At 40.6% G+C, this 24,703-nt stretch overlaps 1 protein-coding gene across 4 annotated transcripts in view; it reads right to left on the reverse strand.

The window, feature by feature from the left end:
• Positions 1–24,703, reverse strand: part of BCAS3 (BCAS3 microtubule associated cell migration factor) — a 530,779-nt gene that overhangs the window by 484,528 nt on the left and 21,548 nt on the right. For all 4 annotated transcript variants that reach the window (XM_063296564.1, XM_063296551.1, XM_063296543.1 and 1 more), the window contains 2 exons: positions 16,319–16,400; positions 3,856–3,928 (listed from right to left, as the gene is read on the reverse strand). In XM_063296564.1, coding sequence (XP_063152634.1) covers positions 3,856–3,928; positions 16,319–16,400 — 155 coding nt within the window. The remainder of the gene's footprint in view (positions 1–3,855; positions 3,929–16,318; positions 16,401–24,703) is intronic.

Below are 24,703 nucleotides of genomic sequence, written 5' to 3' on the forward strand. Positions count from 1 at the left end.
ACCAGAGCTGTAGGTTAGAGAGGCAAATGAAAAACAAGCCTAGCCCTAGTAAAAGATAATAGGGAACCACTGCATTCTTGCAGTTGGCCCAGGAGCCTGAATGTTGGTGACACAGGGGTTACGGCCTGGTTCCGGGGGGAACAGAACCTTGCACAGATCCACTCGCACAGCATTCATAACTGCACACGCAAAGCACTATCTGAAAAGAGTGAACTGCCTTCAAAGACAAAGAGTGAATTCTTCCAGCCCAGTTCAGTCAACCCTGATTGCCAGCAACTCTTTAGGTTCTCCATCATATAATCATTCCCATCCCTTGATTGTTTAACTGGAGGGCTGCCAAGGGCTGTACTTCAGACCTTCCACACACCAAGCAGGGGAACATTGAGCTCCTGCCATTCCCTTGAAGTTATCTGAAGCAGAACTGCTCTTTCTGGCAGTGAATTAAAATGTCTTTTCTCGAGTCCCTTCTGGGCCACCTGTGAGGCTGATGAGCTGCATTCTGCTTGGTTCGCAATGTATTGCGCAGGCCCTTGACCAAGACCACACCATCCTTAAACTGGAGATCGTTTTTTGAGATCTACGAAAGGCACGTCGTGACTGGAAAGCTTCAAAAGCTCTTCCTGGATCTGTGAAAGGTAGTGATACATTTCTAATAATCTGTTTGTAAACAGGGCGGTCTTGTGAAGCACATAGGAATGTGCATGTAGTTCTCATTCTTCAATCAGAGACATTTTTCCCAGACTAAAGAACAGTTTCCAGTCACATATGTCATCACTTCCACCCCCATAAATGCAGTATGCGCACACAAAAAGACAGCTGAGTCCATAACCCTGAAACTTTTATTGGGAGTCACCTTCAACGCAGTCAAGCATTTGGCTTCACACTACAGTTGTTCCAGCTTGGAAGCTGGCTTAATAAATATGAGGAGGACTGGAAATCCATTTTGGAATGGAATGTTGGCTGAGGAACTTGCTGGAGTTAGGACTGTTCCATATGTATTATTATAAATTTATTTGGCATTTGCTAAGTTTTAAGTCCACATTTAGTCCTGAATTAAACTGGGGAACCCCAGGCCCAAGTCCTCCCTATGCCAAAGAGATTTGCTGGTTGAATTTGGGCCAGTCACAGGACTGTTTTTGCTCAGTGAAGTTGGAGACAGGAGTGCTGTATTACCATTTTAGGTTTTTGGAAGAAAGGTGGGATAGATATCAAATGAATCTAGATTAGCAAATTAATCAGTAACAAGGAGATGCAACCTTTTTTCTTTAATTTGGCCTTTGAATGGCATGCTGAAGGTCACACTCCCCCAAAGGGGAAAGTATAGAACTGTAACTTGATTAACATTAAATGAAATGCAGGTTAAAATTAATTAAATGCAGGGAACATGATTTCCCTGTCACATTACAAAATACAATTCAGTGACAAGTTTGGGGAGGCCTATACTGGCCATATAAGGCTCTAAGGCATCAGATTGATATATCCCTGAACTCCACGAAAATCAGGTAAGTCTGTCTGTCAATCTTCGCATGGGCTCCCAAATGCCAATTGCCAGGCATGGCACTTTCTACTGATCTGTCAACTTTCCTGCCATCTAATAATGAATGGCCTGGTTCAAACTCTTGGTTCCCCGCTGGAAAGCCCCCCTTCTTCCAGCGGTGCAATCTAGTCCCTCCTCTAAAGTAGGAGTGACACTACAAGTAGTCCTCGCTTAACAACCATTCATTTAGCGACTGTCTGGAGTTATGAAGGTGTTGGAAAAACTGACCTATGCCCCTTCCTCGCATTTATGACCATCACAGTGTCCCTGCAGTCACTTGAATGCAATTTGGGAGCTTGGCAACCACCTTGCATTTATGATGGTTGCAGCATCCCGCGGTCACATGATTGCAATTTTGGACCTTTCCAGTCAGCTTCCAATAAGCAAAATCAACAGAGAACTGCATGATTCACTTAGCAGCCACGTGGTTTGCTCAGTGACCATGGTTTTGCTTAATGACCACTGTGATTCGCTTAACAACCACTGCAAAAATAGTGAAATCTGGTCCAGATTCACTTCACGACCACATCACTTAGCGACCTAAATTCTGGTTCCAATTGTGGTTGTTAAGCAAGGACTACCTATACAGCTTGCTTAGAGCCAGTGCTGGAAATAGCAAGGTAAGGAGCACTGAACTTGCAGGTTGTTCATAGGACCTCTTGCAACTGCTCTGTCTGCAGCTATTTAGGGAGAACAGCCTTGCTAAGCAGTTTTGTTTCATGCTTGTGAAATGTCACACATATTTATTCTATCTGATTTTTATTTTTCTCAGACTTTTAGGCCACTTCAGTCATGAGCTGACTCTAGGGGGTTTGCATTTCCAATTACAGTAAAAAATATTGACTTGGTGTAAAACTACTGCCCCTTTTTTGTTAGATTTATGCCCTGCCTTTCCTCCAAGAGCTAAAGGTGGCTTACATGGAGAATTCCTTCATGTTTATCCCCAAACAACAACAACCCTGTGAGGTGTGTTGGGCAGAGAGAAACTGGCCCAAAGTTACCCTGGTGAGTTTTCATGGCTGAGGTTGGATTTAAACTTGGTTCTCTCTAGTCCCAGTCCAATACTTCAACCATACGCTACAGTGTCAATGGCTGTTCCTCTTCCCTCCTCATCTCCTTTTTCTTTGGGTGAATTTCTGGATTTCAGCCTGAAGACAGGAGAAACTGCTTAGTTTATCGCTTTTTCCTGGAAGAAGTAGTGTTACGAAAACAAAGCATGGAAACCTAAGACTGATTGCAGAACTTTCCTCGGTGCAGAATTTTTCTTTTCTCCCAATTAAGAATAGATGGATACAATTACCTTTTATACATCCCCCCCACGCCCATGAGAAGAATGCCATGCTCTTCTCAGGCTACCTTAGCGATGGACCAGATGAGAGCCAGTGGGTGAGAATGAACGACAGACTGCAAAGCAGCACCAGTACTCCAAGGAGAACATGCAGTTTTTCTGACTCAGAATGCTGCGTGTAGGAGTATAAACATCCTGACAAGCATATAATCACCAACGTAAACAGCACTGTAAGTTGTAAACATATCCTAAAGGATAATGTCGCAATACAACTTTCAGAATCCCCAAGTAGCATAGCTAATGAGCTGAATAACTTCTTCGTTGATCAAAAATGTGGCCTATGCAGTCTGCATGACTCTTTGCTTCCATTCTGTGAAAGCAGATGTTCAGTTGTGTGAATAAGACTGAATCATATACATTTGTTTACTCTGCATCTACAAAAGACACACAATTCGGGTTTTCTTGGCACTGAATTTGGATTATCGTGAGAGCAGATTTGTAACAGGGATTCCTATGCTCGTGGGCTGCAGCTTTTAGTGGTATCCACCATGTTTGTTCCTGAACATTGGTAATTCGGACTCCAACCAGTATTTTAAAGCATTACACAGGAGTAGGCTCAGAGAGCCTACGATAAAACCCAAGTTTACTTTCTTGCAGAAACGTAGGCCATTATTTTCTATCTCTACCGACATCTACAACTACAGAAACTGGAAAAGTTAGAGGAGGAAAGGGGTGGCAAAGACCATAATTAATTATGAGGGCAAGGACTGTGACATTTGTTCAGTAAAATATATTGTGAAGGAGATCAGATGTAGTTTGGAGAGACATCCTCTTTTGGAGTCATCTCTGCCCAAAATTCATCTCAGACAGAGTTTAACACTCTACATCAGAAAGAAGCGAGCTCTGGCCCACACAGGATTTGCCACAATGAGCCAATTAAGTCTCTATGGTTCAACAGGGCTCCTTGCTGTATTTATTAAAACAAACCAACAGCGCTACACAGCTACCCCTCTGGATGCAATCATCTTACCCAGAAGATCCGATGCTTTTGCACACAGCAAGGAGAGGTCTCTTCTCAGCAAAGTTATCACTCTTCTCACGATCTGAATAGAGCAGAACACAGACACACACAAAAGCATTTGTTACATATTTGCTGCCCTGAATTATTAATCACACGGAGATCAAATGGCTTATGAAGCTGTTACTAAACCGAAGCACCGTGCGTAGTTTTAAACAACTACTCAGGGCAGTTACTGCTTTTCCTCTACAAAGCTATGAATGGCTTACATTTACGTATACAGACCCCGCTTGTAAGTACAGTTGCCTCAGTTTAAGTGAAGTACTACCTGTGCTCAAAAGAGAGCTATGACATCACATGAGCCATCACCTTAAAATCTTAAACAGCCTTGAATCAGACTGCCTGAGGACCACTTCTGCTCATATGGGCTTGTCCAAACTGAGATCAGGCTCCAAGGCCTTGCTGCCTGCGTGTGTGTCTCTCTCTCTACCCCTAATTAGTTAAGGTCCAATTGGTAATTGAGGGGGTTATGGCCACATCCCTGCTGAGCCCAACAGGCTCTTTCTCAGCTGCACTCTCTCCTTGGTCTTAGATTGTGTCTGAAGCCGTTTCTGCTCTGGGAGGTGTTTCATAACAATGAAAAGTTGACTTGCGTTTAATACTGCTGTGTAGCTTTCTATTGGACAAATAATTTATCCTGAATTTTACTGTATTTATTTTATTTGAGATATTTTTATCATGCCAAGAGATATTTTCACAAAGTGACGCACAAAGTATTAAGGGGTTGAATGCAAGGACTTGTAACTATTCAGGATGTGAGATTTGAACAAACCTATCTTTTAGGCTTATAACTTTCCTGAAGTCGTAAAGCAGGAGGGTGTTTTGTTTTTCAGTGTATTCTATATTGAGAAATTCATTGGAGATGCACATTCATCTCTAATATCATGTAGGGCAACTCTTACCTAGTGGGTCATATCACTTTGAACTGCATGGGGTCGAACGGTCCAGCACATTACCATCTTCATTTTAAAAAAAAAGCCTATTCCAGTCTTTTTTTTTTTTTTGGACTCAACAGAAAACCTTCTTTGTGAACCGTTCATAAGCCTTAAATAAATGTTACTGCAAACTCATCAAGCACAGAGATGTACCCATGAACATTGTTGGTGATAATTATGGAAGATCCACAAATGAAATAGTTAAAGCAACTGAACTATAAGTATTTTCTGGTATACTAAACATCCATTAAATAAAAATAAAAATAAAACCGTATTTTAAAAGAGTTAAGAGTCTTCCTAGAGGTTGGCTTCTTTCTCATTAGAATTCAGGCCATTTGATTAACAGAAAATATTGCTGAAAAGCCATTCACAAAGCTTAATTCACAGTTTAACCATGGTCTTCTAAAATGAATTAATCTGAAATAATCTGAACAGAAAAACCATTAACACAGAAAGATTTTTCACTCAACAGTATTCCTAAAGATTAAAGAGCCTGGGTAGAATCTGTGCACTTAAAAGGTTTACCAATCATCTACAGAATTCCTCCTCCCCAATTATGTCTCAGTTTATTCAACATTTAATGACTCACAGAGACAGTTTTACCATCAACAATCCCTTCTACAAGCACATTTGCATTATATGAACCCTTTGTTGATAAACATTTGAAGCCCTTTTAAGAAACTCAGGCAAACAAAACTGTCACTCCCAACAGACCAACTCAAGTTTGCCTAAAACACAAACATAAAAAAGAGTTGCACTGAGGATTTTGTATACCACAAAAATCCTTTTTTTAGAAAAAGATCCTGAAGAAATTTGGTATTTGCTAACACAGCCTTTTAATTCACCTGTAACAGTGCCTAGTGGTTTTGCAAAGACAGAAATGGAGCTACTGAAAAACAAGAGTTACCTAAATGATTAACCTTGAAGCACGCAAAAGTACCATCTTTTAATTTAATTTAAAAAGGACAATCAAATGGGAGTAAATAGTGTGCAAAGATATCTGAGCATGCTCAAGGAATAGAAAAAGCTTCACACTGGCTATGTCCCCATACTGCATAACCCATGATATGATTCAACCATTGTTTGCTATATAAATCATATTTCTAGGGATTCACATACCGGTTTATAATTAAAAATGCCCTCGCTTCACACTACACACTAAGCTAAATCCAAACAAATTCTGTAATGGCTTCATATGATGTGTGAATACAGTCCCTCTGAGATATAACTGGAAAATAAAAGAAAGGATAAAGCATACATAACACATTTGCCTACATCAACACCTATCTCTTAGGTTTTCCAGAGGAAAACAAGGCAGGCTGAAACTCCCAAACAGGAGCAGCCATTTTTAAGAGAGAGCATGAGGATACAAAACAACACATATTTATACACACATTTATATATACATACATACTCACCCTAATACATATACATTTTTTTTTCTTTTTTACCCAGGGCTTGTGTCTGAAACTGAAAAGCCTGTATTCTACACCCATTCATTCTGATGGGGAAAGATCAGCACAACAGTACGCTGTACCAGCCCTGCAGTGTTCTCAGTCGCCTTTCAGATTCAGTTTAAACTGCTGGAAATTACTTACAAAATCATGGCATCATTTCGACTTAGCAAAGAACCTGCCTCCAAAACTATATTCCACCGATTTTCAGCTGGATTGGGAAGGTTCTTTAAGTCTACTCTCCCTGCACCAACTGTGGTTTGTAAGGTTATACACAGAAGCCCCACAGAAACAAATACTGAAAAAAGAATGGAGAAGTAACGGAAACAGTAAAAGGAGTTTTCCTTAAACAATTTTCTTTTCCATAGATTTGGAAGTAAAGCTTGTCCGTTTTTCTGGGAATACTGAAATCACGTTGCTGCTTACTTGTTGAAGGTGGCACAGCTTATTTAATAAATAACACAATTTTAAAGTTGGCCATCAGAGATAGCACACAAATTATACTTTCCTGGATCACCGTGTAAAGGACACAAACAGTAGCCAATCACCACTCTGCCAGTACTACCTTCTATTTTTACATGCAATAAAGTTTAAAAATATTGCTAAATCTCAATGATTTAGGAATGGGGGACCGTGCAGGACGGTGAACAACCTCACAACCCAGCCTACTTTGAAAATCCCTATGAAGCCAATACTGTCACACAAGTAATCCACTGGGGTGGGGCAGAAGAGGGAGAGAGAACAGATACGATGCGCCATGATCCTGAATGCCAGCATCTGACAGTGGGAATGACGCAAAGATTGGGAAGACCCTCTGTGCAGATCTCCCTGCCATCAGATCCTTGGGACAGGCCCCTTACACAGAAGCAGAAGATTTGACTTTAAAATCTCACTTGCAGCCAATACCAAATGGCATTTCTAGCTGCCCCATGAAACAGCTCCATACAGTACTCAGAATCAGGTCTGGAGCAACAGTGTTCTATGAACTCTTTGCTCATGTTTGCCAAGTTCCTGACCCTTAAACTTTACAGACTGATTTCCCTATGGCTTACCAAGTTGTGGACCTTGACATTACTTTACACAACAAACAGCTTTCTTAATTGCTGGCTCCTTCCTATTTACCCTGCGCTTCACCTTGAGCATCCCATTGCACTGACCTTCAACGTCAGAGACCACAGATATAATAGGAAAAAAAATTGGCTTCATTCAATTTGGTTCTGATTCTACCCACTGCCAGCTTCAACCCACCTATTACTTGCATAGGATCCCCAAAAGATTTCCTCTAAAGAAATGCAGACATCAAAGCTTCTCCCTTCATACTGTAAAGGCTGTCCTTTCACAATACTCAACACCTGTTGCATATGGTTCAAGGAGTTACACTTCTTAAAAGAGCCAAAACCTTGGGGCTGATTTTTATAGTGCAGTTGAAAAGCATAATACACTTTAGACTGGACATCCCAAGTTTCAGCTGACATTCAGGGTCAATATTCATAACTGAATGAACTGAGTTGAGCCCTGGGATTTCCTGCTGGTCTCTCATCCAAGTACTAACCATGCTTGGCCCTGCATAGCTACAGAGCCCAGACATGATCAGCCAGCCCCTGGCACATTCATATCCAGAAATGAAACAGAACGAATGAAACGATCAACTTCAAGAGATTTTCATAGACAGATTTTTAGGGACTACCCAGAGAATCAGGTTTACTGTTTAAGTATTGAATGGCATCCCCTACATCTGCAGTCTTTAACAGAGGAGACATTTGCCTCACCCACAAGCTGACAAGGGTGGGCGATAGAAGGGATTTATCCTTCCAAGTTATAGTGGATTACAGGGTTTTTAAAAATATATGAGATTGTGTGCTTTCTATGTACAACCCACTGCAGCGACACACCTGCTCCATACAGAATGTTTCACAAAATGCCAAACAGCATTTTACAGGGAATATTTTCTTAAGCCCACGGCTTGCCAAATCCATCAAATCAAAAAGGTATAGAAATCCTGTCGTAAAAGGCTTTTTTTCTTTAACTCCTTTTTATTCCAAATCCTTTTAATTCTGTCATAACACTCCTGCATTTAACCCGCAAACCCTCCTCCCCAAAGCTGAAAATCCTGATAAACCACACAATTAAAGTAATGAAAACTGTCTCTCCTGCCAACAAGGTGCCACACCTCCTCTACAGTCTTGTTTAATGGAGAAGAGAGGGAGAGAGAGATGTCATCATTCAGTCTATCTAAAATGAACACAAAGCAGAATGAGTTTCCATTCAGTAGTGGGAATTTCACAGGTTGGGTCCATCTGAGCCACTATCAGTTAAGAAGCCTTGCCACACATCTCTACCCAGTTGGTTTGTTGCTAGTTTTATGTCCTTCGTCAAAAGATGGGAACTAAGGACACTCTGCTTGGGGTTATAGGCAGAGGGTACAAATAGAAAAGAAGCACATGAGAACATTAGCATCTCTGCACCTTCCTACTTTCAGGGAAGTTGTTGCATGATACTGAAAAAGTAGAGTTGGCACCAGCAATCTTAAGAGCTTACAGTGAATTCTCCACTCACCATGGCTCCAATTATCCAGCAGCCAAACACTTAGCACAACTCAGCTTGCTGCTCCAGAAGTCTCATTTACACCACAGTCTGAAAAACAGAGAGCTGAGTATCTTTCCAAGCAGCAAGAAATACTTCCCATGTTTCTTTCCAATGTTGTACAACGTACAGCTAAAAGACAACTGGGACGTTCCCCTAAGCTTTCTGAATAGCCCAAAGATGGGGGGGGGGGGTTGAGGGGAGAATCAGGGGCATTGGGGATACTCAAAGTCATAGTTAACTAAGCCAAGCCAACATTTATGGACTCTAGTGCAGGTGGTGGGAGAGGAAGAATGTTATGTCTTTTAATGAATGCCTCAGAAGAACCAGAATAGAGATTCATTTTCCCTGTTTGTAGAAAGATAGGAACCAATAGCTTATAAAGGTAGTAACTACTCATGTCCCGTTACAGAAGAAAAAGTAGCTTAGTAAGTAGAGTACCTCCAGTTAGAAAAATCAGGCAGCAGGTGATGGAAAGTTCTTTTACTATACCTTTAGGAAACCTACAGCTTCTTGTCTGGTCTAGGATAAGGCCCCAATGCCATCAAGCCTAAAACTTTTAGAGAAGAGAAGTAGCAAGACAAGAGTTGGGGGGGACAGGTCCCCCAGAAAAATCTGGGTGCCCATCAATAACTTTCTAGTTTGCTTTCAGGAGCAGCCTAATCCCCTATACTTATGTAAATATGAAGCAAAACACACAGGCAGGATTCTAATTTATTTTTCACGAGCTTCTGCTGGATATTTTTCTGTGGAGCAATCAGAAGGAAGTAATTGCAATTTGTACTTCTGGTGCATATTGCAGCAGCACATCTGTCTATTTTCCATTTTTCTTTGTGTAATTGGAAGCTTTTGTGAGATTACCTAGCAAAAAAAAAAAGATCCCTCTGCTTTAGAAGACAAATAAGGGGATCTGCTTCATACCAAGTTAGATTTTGATCCTTCCAAGTCAATGCTGGCCCACACTGACTAACTAGAAGCAGCCTTCCAGATTCAGACTGGCACCTTTCCCATCCTACTGTGAGAGGGCAGGGATTAAATCAGGTCTCCTGCATGCAAAGGAAAGGTTCTTCTGCTGAGTGACAGCCTTTCACTCCATTTTGGAAACACAAGTGAGCATTCTGCTGAGAGAAGCAATGGACGTCAATGGAGAATGGACAGGGTTTGGCCCCATTGATGGTCAGATCATCAGGTAACCTAATTTCTGCATTGTTTTCTCCTGTTTTTCTACACAAACATTCTTAGAACTTCCAAGTGTCAGAAAAAAAGTCTATCATTTCTGGTAGTTCTGGTGACTGAGCAATCTGAGCTACCAAGATCATAGAAAGGCCTGACCTTGAGAAAATAGCACACTGTACTAGCTCAACCACTTTCAATTTAATGGGTAAATACATTGCTTACTTGGCAGCCATGTATATTTATTTTGTGTTTTAATTGTTTTAATTGTAATTGTTTTAACTGTCTTATAGTTTTACTGTTGTAAGCCGCCCAGAGTCACTTGCTGAGATGGGCGACTATAGAAATCAAATAAATAAACCCAGATTACAAGACAAAGGGCAAAATAAGGAAGTGCAGAAGTGAAGCATTAGCCACACTGACAACCACTTTGAAGGGAAAGAAAAAATAAAAATGCATTAAACAAATATTCTCTCTGGTTTCTTTCAACTATATAATGCCACTTGGCCTAATTTGCAATTGCATCCACACTCCCAACTCCCTATTTAAGTAACATAAAGTAAACTTAGTATTTTCACATTGAGACTCTTATAATATATAGGAAAGCACTAGTTTTTCAGCAGCCACACGCTGAAGTGTCTCAGCATCAAAGCTTGCTCCTCTAAGAGAGAAAATCTAATATATCTAAAACACAATGGACAATGACGACATCTCCCAGCACTAAATCATACTTCATGTGACACATTGCTCGCCTTCGTGCTAAATCTACTACCAAACAAAACTACATGGCTTCATTCCAAATCTACCGTAGGAACCCCACCCCTTTGCACTGCTGTAAGGGGCTTATATATCCTCTTTAAGCAGAGAATCACTTCTGCCTGAGTCCATAAATTCTTAACGTTAACAAAAAGTTTCCATATTCAGTCCTAAAAATGAGTGAGAAAAGCAAAACATTCTAATGGATACAGCTGATTATATACTTAACAATAAATAAGAGTTAAACCCTAAAGCGGGCCAATACAATCAAGAAAGGGTTTTAAACATGGATTTAATTAGAACTTTCACTCGTTTTAATATGTAGCTCTAAAATGGTTTCAAAACATGAAAATTGGGTCCTATAATTTCTTTTGAAGGCCTGCATAGGACAGCTTTCATTTTAACCTATCTAACCAGAAATATATCACTTAAATAGTAGCATTTAATAAGCCAAGATCTGCCTAGCTCCACCTAAGACTGTTAAAAGCTGCTGCCACGGGGTCACCTACTAAGCTAAGTTTGTGTAATACATCTGCTGAAGAATTACTTTTGTATTAAGAGGATGGAAAACCGCATAGCCACCCAAGATGCTTGACCACATGCAGGCGTTTCTAACATCTGCCTTCCTTTACAGATCAACCTAAATAATTATTATTCCTTTATTTAACACAGAAACATGCTAAGTCAGCCCTCGAGGCTGCCTTTTTTTTTAAAAGGCAGTCACAGATGTGAGCAGCACAAAATTCTGCATAACTTGGAATTAAACTCAGAATCACAAGAGATGTTTCAGTTCACACTGCTGTTGGAATGCAAGGGCACCTCTGCCATCCATGTTCAGATGAACTCAAAAACACATTGCTTGCAGGACAGGATATTTTGCAATTCAACTAAAGAGTCAGAACGTCAGGGTAGAAAACGCTGTGTTGAGCAGGATTTATATTTTAAAGCTATCCTCTAATTCAAATAATTTTAGTCTGGTAACAGAACAAGATCGATCATGTAACTGCCAGCCTCATTTATGGAAACCTGATAGGGAAATCCACACAAATTTCTTACATTTTCACCCTACTTTTCTTGTTTTCCCCTGTTTAAGGAAGAAAAAGTAAAATATGCAGCAACTTTTGACTGTTAATACCTCTCATCTAATGAATTGGGTAAGTCTGCATATGAAACCCAACACTTCCCGGCGTCCTCTGCAACACCGATTTCTGAGACAGATGTACCAAGTTTCTGCAGAAACTGCCAGATCTCGAGAGGCCTGGGCTCTAGCTTCAGTTCTAAGGAAAAACAAGCACGCATGCACACAGGAACAGGTAGAATTGCTATAGACCCTGCGCAACCACACAACCACGTAACAACTTCTTTCCTAAAGCAAAACACAAAGTAGTCTTTCGAAACAGAGCTGCTCTATGCTTTCAAAGTGCAGCACAGTTAAGAAAACTGGTATCAAAAGGATAATTCCCTACAAACATAGCAGACAAGCTATTAAGCTATGATGTTGAAACGACCACTAAGCTAGTTTTTTTCTTTTCACACCTGGGAATGAGTTGCTTATCTCAGGTTATCATCTCTTTGGAACATGCCAAGCCTGTCCACTGGAAGCCTGATGTCCAGCCATCCTTCTTCTAATAGCTTCCCAGTAAAAGGGCGTTTCAGCACCACCGATGGCTATCAGCGTCTTCCTTACAAAACCCTTTTTATTCTGCTCCCAAACCGGGTTCATGCTATCCAAGACCTCATTATTACAAGCTTTACTTTCATCTGATTCCAGATCCTGGTCAATTACGCTTCAGGCTATTTTTAATCAAAGATTTTACTTTCCATCAAGCAATGTAAAGAGAAACCAAAATATTTTATTAAAAAATATTAATAAGTTGTAAAGCAATTCCACTAAGTTCCACTGAATTCAACAGAATCTGTGTTATCAGGTAAGAGCCTAAAACAGCCCTCCAAGATTAGGCCAGAGACCCATTTACTCAAGCATTCTTTTCCTTCTATGGCCAAAGAAATTTTTTAAACATTTAATATAATCTATACGCTGAATGTATATTAAGAGAAGCTGGATTGAAAGAAGATGAACAGACTTTCAAAACTGGAAAAACAAACATCAATAACCGGCACTATGACGACACTACTACTCTTTACTCTGAGAGCAAAGCATCTAGTAATAAGGATCTAGCAAGCTCAAGCAATAAAAGTCAAAGTGCACAGTGAAAAAATGGGACTAAAATTAAATATAAAGAAGACCAAACTAATAACAGGTACAACCACCAGCCTTAGAATTGACAATGAAGATGTTGATAGCTTCTGCCTTTTAGAATCAACTATCAATAGCAAAGGAACAAGCAGTTAAAAATTGCACTGCAAACTAGCACTTGGTACAGCAGCCATAAAGGCCTCGGAAAAGACATTCAGATGCCAGGATGTGTCTATACCTATAAAGATCAGAATCGTGCAGAGAATGGTGGAGAAGTGAAAGTTGGACTTTGAAGGAACAGGATAGGAAGAGTATTGATGCTTCTGAATTTTGATGTTGGAAAAAACTCCTGAGAATCCTACGGATAGCCAAGAAAACAACCAATGGATCATCAAAGAAATCAACCCAAAGTTTCCACTTGGACACATTATGGGAAGACCCAGCTCTCTGGAGAAGGTTCTAATGCTTAGGAAAAGCAGAAGGAAAGCAAAGAGGACAACCAGCAGCAATGTATTTGGACTCAGTTACAGCGGCAATAGGTGCATCACTGAAAAACCTGAAGGGCCAGGCTAGGAACAGATTGGAGGAAATCTATGTGGTTGCTAACAGTCAACATTGACTTGGTGGAACACAACTGAACAGTCAATTAATACAATCAATTTATAGCAATATAATTGTAATGAGGAAAAACACTGTAAAAACCTATGCATTAAAATGTGAGTAGAAAAGAGGAGGAAAAAGAAAAACATTATGTATAACATTTGCAAAGGGAAGGCCTAGGTGAAGTGAGACATCCCCAATAGGCTCCCAGACAAGGGGACTACAGGCAGCCCCACAGAACAAGGAGTAGAGCAGAGTAGAGTATTCAGAGTAGACTGCCCTTGGTACTAAAGATCTCTGTACATAGTAATCATAAGTAGTACCACTTTTATCATCCCTGGATTTGTCTGATCCCCTTCAAAGCCATGCAAATTGATGGTCATCACTACATCTTAGTAAATTTGATAATTTATCTAACTTTCTCTGAAGGAGGTGTTTTTTTTTTTAACCTGTGCTAAATCTTTCACACCGACAGGAAGCTCTGGCGTGGGCTGGTCCATGAAGTCACGAAGAGTCGGAAGCGACGAAACGAATAAACAACAACGAATCTTTCACAGTCTGCTTTGCTGGACAACCTTGTTACAAGACAGGGATAATTTTTTTCTTCCTATTTGTTTGTTCCACATGAAGCTTTGTTTTATGTACCACTATCATGCCTGACTTTATCAGCTACTTTCTTTGGCTGAAAAAGAGAGAGCCAAGAGCAGTGAAGTTACTAGATTAAGACAGGATACCTGGGTCTCAGTCCTGCCTCAGCCATGGAAGCTCTGAGGGGGATTTTGGGCCCGTCTCTCTCTCTCAGCCCAAAAACCAAGGTGGTATTGTGGTGAAGGTGTTCAGCTACAGGTGGGGAGACCCAAATCCAAATCCCCCTACAACCACAGAAGTTCAGAAGGTGGCTTCAGGGGGCCCTCACTCTTTTAGCCAAAGAGCCAGTTCAATGTAGTGGTGAAAATGGCACATTAGGAGTGGGTAGACCTGGGTTCTAGTCCTCCCTCAGCCACTGAACCTCCCTTGGGGACTTTGGGCCAGTCCCTTTCCTCATCCCAAGAGTCAGCCTGGTCTAGCATTTTAAGGTAGGCCAGGTCAGGAAACAGACTCCACAAATTTGATAGGAACTATATATATATAACAACAATAGATATAATAACTGGCTATAACAACAACAGAATCTTGAAAACCTGACTGTGTTTTCCCTTCCCTCCCTTTTATGCCCCAGTATGATGAGGGTACCATCATTCTGGACTTCTTTCTCACACCACCCGTTTCCTAAGCTTAAAGCATACTTTTGTTTTTGTAACCGTTTCTGCATATCTCCTCCAAGGTCATTTCTGTGGCTCTCTACACATGGTAAAGGTGCTGGACTAGGAGCAGGGAGACCCAGGTTCTGGTCCATCCTCAGTCACAGAAGCTCACTGAGTAACTTTGGGATACCCTTTCTCTCAACCCAGCCTACATCACAGGGCTGCTGTTGTGGAAAGAAAGGAGAGGAGTGAGCACTATAAGGCTGTCTTGAGCTCCTGCATAAATGCTATAAATCTAATAAATAAATTAAATTAAAAATCCCAACACTTTGTAAACATTTTGCCAAAAACAGATGTTGCACATGCCTTCTTCAGCAACTGCCTAGTGTGACAACAGATATCTCCTAGTTGGTGGGATGTAAACAACACTCTGTCAGTTTGCAAGGTAGTTCCAGATTAGAGATCTTAGGTTGCAGAGAATAGTAAGATAAAACTAGGTTGTACTTGTCAAAACTGACCAGCAACCCATCCTTACCATTAGCAAGGAATTAATGTTGCAGGTGCCACAGGTACACCTGAAGCTGGCACTGTACTCTGTACTTTCTCTAACTTACTAAAAAGCTTATGTGAAAGCCTTGATTGACCAAGGCTATGCTGAGTGGTGGACAGCAGTTCCTAGAAGCCCAACTGGTGCTGCATGCTGAATAACATTGGTGTGTCTCTCTCCTTCTCTCTCTCTCTCTCTCTCACACACACACACACACATCCAGTACTACAAAACCCAGGAATAAACAGTTATTATGCTCCCAACACTATATTCTTCCAAATAATCCAGGGGATTTCTAAAAGACAAAACCGAGTTAGTCTATGCATGGAGTCCATAACCCTCCACCCTCGGCCCCTACTTTGGCATAACATGCTGGTATTTTTTAAGATAAAATTGGCAACTCTGGCCTAGATTCAGGTTGGCCATTCACAATCCACCCTGACCTCAAAGCACTTTCCTGATGACCAAATTAAACCAAATTGCAATGTCATATTTCATCACGTGCCTCCTACATTCAGACTGGAGTATTGCTTGCTTGCGTGAGTGATGTATTGCTGGTTGAAATACTGGTTATTTGGAGGGAGACTGCTGATGAAAAGGAGCCAACTTTAGTATCATGAAAGAGGGTACAGATGTAACCAATAGCAGTTCCCACCATCTTTTTTCCCCTTCCAACTTCCTTCAGATAAACATCCTGTTCACTGAGATTCCACAAGTGAACTAGGTAGAGAAAGGCATAAATAGTAATGGATTGCAGAACATAAAGTTATGAAAGGGCAGAGGATCCAGTTGCTCCATGCATTAAAAAGAAGAACCTTGCTCTCAAATGGATTTAGCAAGTGTATGAACAATCAAGTTCGATCTCCTTTCCCTTTGGGGCAGGGAAGCAGAAAGAAAGAAATTGATATGCAGGATTCTGTACTTACTGATCTGTGGTGATGGCAGGACTCGGGCTGCTCGGACAGGACCATGTCGGATAGAGTAAAGTTCTTGAGCTTCACCGCTAATCTGCTCAACAAAGAGATACATACCTTAACTAAGGTAATACCGTCACTCACATATGTCAAAAGGCATTTGAATTATTTGCATGCTTTTAAAACCTCTTATTCAGAATGGAAAGAAATTCTTGCATCCACAATGAAAAAATGGACAGATTTGTAAAAATAAAATAAAATAAAATGTTTCTAATATTTGTCTGATTCAAAGCTCTTTTAACTATCAGGAGGATGGAGGTCCAAAATTTTTGTCTCAACATCCAGACATTGTTTACAAGGATGATGAAGACTGTCCCTTAGTAATAACATGTAGATCATAAGTCAAAACACCATGTCATATGTCTTGGGGGGGAAAAGGGAGATATGGGCTTTCCAGAATCTGGTTGGTGAATATGGGGCACAGGATACTAGAATGATGTGTGAATGATCCAGCACATCTTTTTTTTTTATTTATGTGAAAGAATTCTGATCTTTAGCCTGTGTTCAATTCTGGGAGCCACAATGAAATGAATCACTTCTACTGCTCAGAAGGGGCTCCTAATAAACATTGCGTGTGATCCAAGTTCATAAAACTGGGGTAATCCAATCTTCCAACACTGAACAATGATCTTTTCTGCTGTCTCTCATCCTTGATTAACCCCTAGTTCTTCATAGAGTAACAAATTTTTGATATTCATGTCCTTAAACTGTCATCATCCTTGCAATGCCTTATTAATAACTGCACTGATATCAAACAAAAAATAAAACATTAATAGAAGAGATCTATGTGTGTTCCCTCATCCATTTTATACTTTTATACTTCCAACATAATGAAAGCCCTTTTGTACATTCTCTGAGGAATCCCAAAAGCATGAGCTTTGTTGAATTACCTCATGTTAAAATCATACAAAATATACTCAGCATATTTCTTTGCCACTGCTCCACTAATAAATATTCCAGCAGGTTATTCCAGAGTTCTTGCAAGTAATTTTTTTCCCGATTTTTTTTATCCTGCCTTTATTTTATTTTTTTATAGATAACCCAAGGCAGAGAACATACCCTAATACTCCTTCCTCCTCCTATTTTCCCCACAACTACTACCCCGTGAGGCTGAGAGAAAGTGACTTGCCCAAAGTCACCCAGCTGGCTTTCATGCCAATCGCCACATAGTGTCATGAGTGCCGTTGAGCTGAAGTCATCAGCGCAATGGCACACATGACAATAGCAAGGAAACAGGAGAAGGGGCTCAAGATAAGTAGCCATCAACTCACAACGACTAACGGCCAACAAACAATAACTAAACGGATCACGGAGCACACCCGAGCCATCAGCGCCAATACAACGGGGATCGCCCAGCTGACAGCAATCACCGGATGAATAGAAAACCCGATGATGGGCGATCCCGGAACGCCAGCGGGGCCTCACAACCCCTCACCCACCGGCAGGGCAACGTATTGGACAAAGGGGGGTGACGTGACCGCGAGTGAGGGGGCGCTGACCGGCGCGGGGTATTTAAACCCCGCACCGGCGCGCTCCTGTCACTCTCAGCTTTTTTCCTTCCGACGCTGTAACTGCGCTGTGAATAAACCAGAGCCTGATCCATCGAACCAGTGTCTGAGTATTATTCAGAGGCAGGCAGCGCATGACACATAGCCCTAATTTTTAATTATTATTTTTTTTAACCGAAGGTCCCAGCACTAATTTATTTATTTATTTGTTCAAATTTTGTTACCGCCCATCTCCCCCAAAAGAGGGACTCTGAGCAGCTGATAAAAGCATATTCCAATACTTAAAATAATTCAGGAGTTTTAGATATTCCTAATGCATCCAGGCTATATCACCAAATCAAGTTGTTTTAGTTTAATATATCATCATTTTGCAATCCTCCTCCAAATGGCTTGAAAACTTGATTGGAAATAAACTGAGTAATTGTACACGACTTCCAGGAGAAAAGATGTACTCACCATTTTTATTATCCAAACTATTTTTTTTACCTTCAGCTTTTATTATTTTATAAGTAATTGGGCTGATTGTGTATGACTTTATTAATTGTATTGAGCCATATGTTACATGCTTTACTGTATTTGTAAGCCACTCAGACTTGCCCAATTAAACCATCACAAAAGTACCATAAACGAATAAATGTTTACACAGGATCGTCCCGAAGTAGAAGTTTCTTCTATGAATAAGGATCATGAGGATCAAAATTATAGTTCTGTCACAACATCTTCCAAATATACATTGCAGCCTTTAAAGCAGGAAATAAAACAGAGCTGTAACTAAAATGCAGCCAAGCTCCTACCATTATTTGAATGAGTAACACCACTTTATAATGTCTTTTGTTATTTTATCCGTAAATCCAAAAAGAAGGGAAGTCCAAATATATTGCTAATGATAAAGCCAAAAGTCCAGAAAACTAAAGCTCCAACCATATGTTAACTATAGACTGGATAAATAAAATCTAAGCATTTGTCTTTCCAATTAAAGAATCTTAATACCATATCAATCTGCTTGAAAAAGTTAAAGTTATTAACAAAGGAATACTTCTAATTTAGTATATTAGTATATTCTTGAAATAGTTATTTTTACTACATTTGAACTTTCCCCACAAACTCAGTAGAATTTTTTTGAAAAATCTGTTTACATCAATTTTCATCTCAGATTTTTTTAAAAATGACATATTTAGAGCCACAAAGGAGGAATGTTTCCTTGGGGTAACTATTTCCAAATATTCAAACAATTAAACTCCCAATCATTAGAACTTTCCATAGAACCATCAGAGCTGATAGAAAAAATACGGGTTTATCCAGTTAATTAAATAACCTGATAAATTATCAAACTGCTGTACAATATGTATAAGTTTTGATAAAGAGAAGATATGTCATCAGCACAAAATAATAACATGCACAGTTCCAACCACCATCATACCTGCCCTGTTTTCCATTCCTTTAATAAGACAGGTGAATGTTTCCAACGAAGGGCATCTTGAGGGGTGGGAGATGTCAAAAAAAGTCAACAAGGTGCAATACATGTAAGGATGGACAGGCCTTCAATTGTGCATCCACCATCTTGACCTTTTTTACTCTGCCCAAGAAGGCACCCTGGCTGCAACATCATTATTATTTATTTATCATATGGCAGCACGTCATACGTATTACAGATATATTTTTAAAAACTGGGAATATAAAAAGGTATATAGGAAATATACATTGGTCATAGGGCAATTATAACTAAAAACAAACATTAAGATTACAAATATAGTCTTTTGCAGCATCAGTTGCCATCAGGAAATCAGCAAAGTTCCCGTCATAGGCTCTAGTCTTACATTCTTGTATTATGTGTTTAACAGTTTGCCTGTCAGCCCCACAGTCACACCTTGGAGATGGTATCTTACCCCATTTATATAGGGAATCTGCACACCTGCCATGATTAGTGCGTGCTCAACATCAGATTAAAAATGTAAGAAAATCAGGGACATCCTTGAAAAGTTCCATGAGACTGATGATGGCTGAGGAAATAATTTCATAATTTTCATAGAGGGTTATTAGTAGCAAACAATTAAGTAATCAAAGCAAAATTTGCCAAAGCTGAGAAAAAATAGTATTAGAACTCATTTTTACAGGTTTCAAAACAAGATATATGAAAAGCAAAGATTCCCTCCTAACTGCAGGTCAACTGTTTTCACCCTATTTTACCCTAGATGTAACTGTTCGGAATTTTAAAAAAAAACCCACTATGGATGCCTTAAAGATTAATCTGAATTCTTCAGAATTCCAAAATACTAAATTTACAGCCCTACATGCAACTGGACTTGGGATTCCAGTATAAATGTGTTCAGTGTCAAGCAACAGTCCACTAAATATATTAGAATTTCCAGAAAGAAAAAGAAACAATCCTAATGCTGAATGTGTGAACAGAGGAAGCTAACAGGAGCTGTCAAAGAAGGAAGGACCTTGTCACAGAAGGAAGAAACTGTGGAAGAGAGTGACCAGAAGCTACATGCTCGAGGGGATTGTGTGCCCAGTTAGAAGAGGCATCACAGTCCTCCAGAACAGTTCCTGACTGCAAGAGGTGTATCTCAAGAGCTTCTAATTGCCCGTTATGGGTGACTGAGAGATTATTTACTGTAGAAAGTGTATTAAGTCACCCACTTTCCAGGGAAAGATAACATGAGTTTGTCAGGGAGGAGTCCCTAAGCATTTTTTCATCTAAGTCAACTGTGTACTTAGCTCTCCTGAAAGCCTATAAAGAGGACAAAGAAAAACAAAAACATTCTACTGCGGTGACAGGACTCTGCAGTTATAATCTGCCGAGTTTATGGAATGTTGCTTTAACATAACCTATTAAACCACTCAATAAAGAATCAGGAAGAACACTGGCTCAGAAAGTTCATGCTCTTCATCGTCTATAGACTAATGCTCAGGGTATAGAAAATAAATGAGATGAGCTTGTACTTTTCGTACAGGAAGGCCAATATGATTTAACTGACATAACTGAGGTTTGGTGGGATAAATCTCATGACTAGAATATAACTGACAGCTGTAATTCATCCCAAAAAACATTAAGCAACAGAAAGGGACAAAGACTTGCACAGTATATTGGCAGTATCCATGGTAGCTCAGAAACCCAAATCAACCAACGATGCTGCTGCAGAGAGCATCTAAATTAAAGTAAATGGAGGAACAAATAGAAGAAGTCACGCTGTTGGTATAAACTGCTACCTGCCCAATCAAGGAGAAGGTGTAGGTGCTGCCTTCCAAAAGCAAATTATAGCTCTTCTAAAGAAACACGATGATGGGGGCCTTTAAGTAGCCGGACGTGTGTTGGAACACCAAGCATTAGTCCGTCCAGGAAATTCCCGATTTGTGTTGCTAACAACTTTCTCCCTTGGCACAAGCTGATCAACTACCCTCGACTGGATATTAACCAACACAGATGCTGTGGATTGAAACTGTGACCTTCAGCCTGCATTTCATGTGTTCAAACAGGAAGAAGGAAAACAAAATTGATGCCATACCACCAAGCCCAACCACTTTTTGATAACTCCCCAAAGGAGCAAAATACTCTGTAAGAACTTGGGGTGGAGGGGGAGGAATGTTAAAAACATTCAGAGGTTTAAAATGTTAAAGAAAAAAAAACACCGGTGGAAAACCTGTTCAAGGCTCCTATTTTGGACAAATCCCAACTCTGCAGCAAATCCTGTATAAAAATCCTCCAGCAGGCAGATCTGAGTCTCCCTCCTGGCCCAAGTTCTCTCCTTTCAAAAAGCCAAGGGCATTTCTGAGACAGGCTTCAAGAATGAAACAGGAGGTTTAAAAGCAGCCTCAGGTGTATCTTTCCACAAAAGAACAAATCAACGATCACGACAGCAGGCCGGGGCTTGGGCATCTTTTGCTCGATGGGAACAGCTGCAGGTCCCTCCTCTTTAGGAGCGTAAGAGCCTTCCATCTGCAGCAGACAATGCCGGCGAGCCCCGCCCACAGGCAGCGTCGTATCCCCACCCCAACTGCGAGGAGAGAAAAAAGTGTGCAGAACCGAAGATGCGCCTTTCGTCTCCTTGACATCTGGAACCAGTATTTTTTAGGAAGGAAAAGAAAAAGACTTCAAGGATAAATTCAAATCATTGTCTTAATTCCCGATGACAGGCTTTGTTGTCTGGGAGCATACCAGTTTGAATCCATAACAAACAAAAACAAAAGGAATACTATTTCTTTTACTGCGCAAACAAATATTTTCCAACCATGGAAAATAGCTTTCATATGGGGAGGGGAGGGGAGGGGGGGAAATGGAAGGGATTAACAAAAAAACCTTGTACCAAATCATGAGAGAAATAACAAAATCAAAACTGGGGCATCATCAAGAGCAGTAAATTGCCAGTTGTTTAATATTTCTACCGCAAAGGGGTGGGGTGCCAGTTGAGCTGATGCATCAAGCATCACATGCCCTCTTTTTAAAAGTGACAGGAATGTCAAGTTATTAATGAAAAGAGCAGGCCTGCTGTAAGACGTATCACCAACTTGCAGCTCCTCCACAAGATGGAACTTCATTGTAATTAAACAGAATGGGGAAATGTGTTTCTCTGGAGAGCCACGTGCCCTGGAGGACACACGCCAAAGAAGAGAAGTCAGCCCTGGGCAAGTGAAAAACAGGGCAACTCTTTTTCCTTTTGCTTTCCCCTGCCCCCTTCTTCTCCCTCCATGCACCCCACTTCCTTACCGCCTAGCCAGCTGGCCAAGGAAACAAAAATTACTGCTACTAAAACTTCAGCTTCACTATTTGCAGACAGGTTTTGAAATAAGGCCAAGGGCCCCATGCATTGCCCAATGTAAATAAAGTCAAGTGCTGAGAGTCACTCAACATAATCTAACCAGGGATGGTTATACTGCAAAAGAGAGGTGGGGAAAATTGTTTAATTTTTTTTAAAATCAGAGCTGAGATCCTTATTATTTCAGCAGGCAAGTTTTCAAAGGCTCCTCTGGTCAGTGGTGGGAGTCTCTACGGAACCTTAGAATCTGGCAACCCGCATAATATCAGCTAACAAATGGTTTTTGTTTGTCTTTCTACGTACTGTACAGTTGGTGAAAATTTAAGCCAGCTCCAGATTTCAGTATCTTTGATTTCCTGATGTAAAACAGTGGCAAGGCACTTCTTTAAAAACTTCCTCCAAACCTGCCAAAAAGAAAGGAGGCTCGGTTCTAATGGCCTGGTGCAGGTGAACTCCCCCTGCAACCTAGCTCAAATTCTACTCACATCTGCTCTTCAGCAAGTTGTCTATTTCCCTGACTGGTGTCTCCCCGCTGCAAATGCCCTACCTCACAGTCTAAGACAACCCACTCTTTTCATAGGAGATATATCAAGAATTACATCAACAGCATACTTTGTATCCAAAGAACTACTGCCCAAAAAGTGCGCTTCAGATCATGCAGATTAATATATGGAAAGCCTTCAAAGCAGAGGACCTAATTAGCGTAACGGCAACTAATATTGATGCCAAGGGATGCCTCAAATCCAAGTAACACAGAAAAAGATTTAAGGGCGCTCTGATGTTAAATAGGCACTAGTCCAGTATGCGAAGGCCCCCTGTTGCTCTCCCTCCCTCCCTCCCTCCCTCACACACATACACACTATAGTAAACATTTCTGCATTAATGCTTGTTTCAAGCTACAGGATGGGTGCCAAAGGACCTTTGAGCAAAAACACGCTAACATGTTTCATCACACATTTCAGAATGTATTTACGGATTATATGAAATTTTAACTGCTATACCCAACATCTGTTCATTAGGAGCCAAAAGATTTGCTATCGTATGAGGTATCTGTAGGGTTCCAGAGACCAAGAGCTCCTTTTAAGCCTAGCAATATCCATTTATGTGCAGTTTCCATTTTGTTGTACAACGAATAAGATCAAAGGAGGCTAAAACTTAGCACGTGCTCCACCGTGGGCAGAACTGGAGGTGCCAATTTTAAGTTTTGGAGCAGACTCAGCCTCCTCCTACAAGCACCGAGCCTGTACTTATATATACATAAGCCACTGAACTCTAGCTGAAAACTCATTGTCCAAAAGATTTACCCAGTTTAGACTCTCCCTTTTGCCCTGTACCAAAGCCTTGGGTCACATAACAGAATTGATGAGCTTACGCTCAGAGCTAGCAAGGGCAAAACTAACGTATGGAATATACTGATGCAGCATGTAGCAGCAGTCACCAAAAGCTTTTAAAGGAGAATTAGGCACATTAGCAGAGAACAGCTCTATTGACACACGTTAGCCGTTATAGATTATGACAGCATAGGGGAGGCTGAGTTCTATGCTGGTAGTGATGGATACGGTCAAAATCCAGTTATGACCATGGCTGCTGAAGCTGAATCCAGATTAACAAGACATGGTCTTCCTCCCTTTATCAGGTTAAGACCCAGGGCCAGATTCATATTATTCAGACCAGGTCTAACAAGTATATTTTTAATTCTATTGCTACCAACCGGGGCTGATGCTTATAGAACTAATCACAAAATTTCAGGTGGTGCTTGAAGAGAAGGTAAGCAATCTATGGAATCTATGGCCCTGTACATGCTGTTGGATTGCAACTCACATGTTCTGACTATTCGCAACGTTGCCTAGCAGTGACGTGTGTAGGATACAACAACATCTGGACAGCCACAGGTTCTGAAACCCGCACTAGAGTGTCTAAACACCACTTGCTAAACATCTGCTGCCTGAGTGCTTATCGTTCAAGAATTGCTTAAAGAACAAAAAGTAAGCAGGGATAAAAGACAATCACACTATCGTTATAAACAGTGCAACTTGGATTGTGGAAATATTTAGGAGAAGAACAAAAAATTG

The sequence above is a fragment of the Candoia aspera genome, chromosome 1 (genome assembly GCF_035149785.1).
Source record: "Candoia aspera isolate rCanAsp1 chromosome 1, rCanAsp1.hap2, whole genome shotgun sequence".
NCBI lineage: Eukaryota > Metazoa > Chordata > Lepidosauria > Squamata > Boidae > Candoia > Candoia aspera.